Genomic DNA, 2427 nt, shown 5'->3' on the forward strand with positions numbered 1-2427 from the left:
TGTTTTTTGGTAAAAAAAAAAAAACAAGAGAGATAGTGAGAAGATATATTAGGGGTTTTGGTGTCAATCACTCAATGTCAAACAATATTTAAAATTAGGTTAATATCAGGTTAACATCAGGATCACAACTAGAGTCAACATTAGGGGGCAAAAACTAGGGCCAGGTCAGGCCAAAAGTCAGGGTAAAAAAATCAAGGCCGAGTTCAGGGCGGACTGGGCAGACCAAAAACATCAACCCTTACCCACCCTGACTCAGTGTCAGAAATTTCAAGGTCGGGCCGGCCCTCAGGGACAAAATTTTTCAGGTTGATACTTGTTCAGGATCAGGGCGGGTTTAGGCAGTTAGGGCAAACTTGCACCCCTATAGACTAACACCTTCCCCTCTAGTTTGAAGATGCTCTCAATCGTACCCCTTCCGTTAGTCTTGTTAAGTAAAGACTTCATCATTCAAATATGTAATTTTATTCTGAAATTACCCTTCCCATATGAATTAAGCCCTAAGCCCTAAAACATCCAAACAAAAGATCTCATCGGTGGAAGGAGAAGATGAGCTGAAACACCCCCTTTCCTCTGATTTTGAAACAGGTGCCCGGTTCGTTAATTCCTTGAAGAACTATTTTTCGATATGGGTGTTGGAGATTGGTCATTTCCCTTAGACTTTTGCTTTTAAATTTTGGGTCTTGAATTCTCAGATCGTGACCTACAACTATAAGGACCTCGGAGCATTAGAGGGTTTCTTGAACGGCTTAGAATCAGGAATTGCTTCGTGGGGCAATAATGATTCTTTTGATTACTCTCACTTGGTTGGTGTCAGTTGCTTTTCTTCAGCCTTGGGAGTGCAAAATTCTACAGATTCGGGCAAAAGGGTTGTTAGTTTGGATCTGGTACAGGTACGCAAGTCCACTTAGTCCACTAGAAGATGAACTGCGTCTAGGATGAACAATACCATAATAACTGTAAAAGAAAAATGGAATTTTGAAGCTTAAGTTCGTCTACTCGTCACGTTCCTAGTATTGCTTGAGGAGTTGGGTCCAACCAGAGAGCAGAATCCTTCGTGAATCCCATGGCGTTGTCGTGACGGATGTTGGAGATGATTCCATTGTTGTTGGTGAGGATGACACGAGACCTGTCACGCCCTAGTGTCTTGGCTGTGCAGTTGGTCTGAGGGCTACTAATGAGAACCGACTCACAGAGCTCCTCGTGATCATCTGCAACTGTGATCCTGCAAGTTCCAGTTGCATCTGTCACACCATTGATGTGGTACGCGACCTTAAAATGTTTCCCTGTCCTTGCATTCCACACTAACCTTTGCACCTGCAAAATTTAATGGGAATCAAACAGACTATATCATCAGCAACTAAATTAAGCGATCAAAGCATAAGAAAACCGCAGATGTATGGTGTTCATAGCAGAAATATATTGATTTCTACTTGTAACTCTGAGATCTGAGCCTAAAAGGAACAAAGCAAGATTTTGGAAACCCTAACACCATAAAATAGAGAAGCAAGCATTTTGGAAAACCTAACCCAAAAATCTCCAACACCCCATCTCGAAAGATAGCTCTTCAAGGAATTAACAAAACGGGCACCTATTTCAGAATCAGATCCCATTCCCAGTAAAACCCATTTCAGCTACTGGAATTTCTTGTATGGGTTTTAGATTGCTTTTATAATCTTCAAGATCATAAGAACAAAGGGACGATTAGATGCCAAAAGGGTAAACTAGTGAAGCCAAAAGGGTAAGTTGTTCGTTTTTAAAGTCTAGTTTAACACTGTCGATCACTTAATGGACGATTGAAAGCATCTTCAAACTAGAGGGGAAAGTGTTGGTATATATGAAATTATGTGGGGGGAACTTGATATTAAGCCATTAGTTCAAGGGAGAGGAGTGTAATTTCCTCTTTTTCTTTCAGGGTTGGTGACCGCCGAACATATAAATAATGTTGGCAGAAAGTTTGGTATGATGGGGTTGGAGGGCCTAGAGTGTGGTTAGTAGGCAAAAGTTCCTATGTATCTTGTTCCATGTGAGAGATCCATTCTTGCACAGGGTGTAGAATCATGTAGGGATTTGGTTTAACCTTTGCAAAAGTAATGGTTTTTGTGTCCATAAGAAGTAACACATTTTGATAAAGATGCTAAAAAAACTATTCAAGTCATTAGCAGGTACAATAGTAGAATTAAAAATACACATTATAAGAGATTTAAAAGCAGTAGCAGAGAAATATTTAGTTCTTAGCCCCAATAGACTAGCGGCCTAGATTCTCTTAGTGAACTTGCAAGAATGGAAGATATGTCATAAAGATTCTTATTGGTCTATTGCAGAAACTACGAGTTGGATCCACACCTACATTCTATCATCAGCAACCCTCAAGAAAAAAGTACTTAAATTTTGGGTGAATTTTGATTTTTCAAAAGAATCATCACCAGT

General features: G+C 40.0%; 1 protein-coding gene across 1 annotated transcript; it reads right to left on the reverse strand.

Annotated features, from left to right (window-relative positions):
- Window positions 1-853: 853 nt before the first annotated feature.
- LOC122089929 (pollen-specific protein C13-like) lies at window positions 854-1747 on the reverse strand. Its single transcript, XM_042659702.1, has 2 exons — window positions 1527-1747; window positions 854-1314 (listed from the first exon to the last, which is right to left on the reverse strand). The coding sequence occupies exons 1-2, from the start codon at window positions 1608-1610 to the stop codon at window positions 1000-1002; spliced, it is 399 nt and encodes a 132-aa protein (XP_042515636.1). The 5' UTR covers window positions 1611-1747; the 3' UTR covers window positions 854-999.
- Window positions 1748-2427: the final 680 nt, after the last annotated feature.

The sequence above is a fragment of the Macadamia integrifolia genome, chromosome 9 (genome assembly GCF_013358625.1).
Source record: "Macadamia integrifolia cultivar HAES 741 chromosome 9, SCU_Mint_v3, whole genome shotgun sequence".
Classification (NCBI taxonomy): Eukaryota; Viridiplantae; Streptophyta; class Magnoliopsida; order Proteales; family Proteaceae; genus Macadamia; species Macadamia integrifolia.

What these genes read in the sequence shown, in the direction of transcription:
- LOC122089929 (XM_042659702.1), bottom strand. Translation starts at nt 1,610, where the DNA reads ATGGGATCTGATTCTGAAATAGGTGCCCGTTTTGTTAATTCCTTGAAG. An exon ending in GGGGTGTTGGAGATTTTTGG is followed by an intron (nt 1,315 to 1,526) that starts GTTAGGTTTTCC and finishes TAAATTTTGCAG; the next exon opens with GTGCAAAGGTTAGTGTGGAA.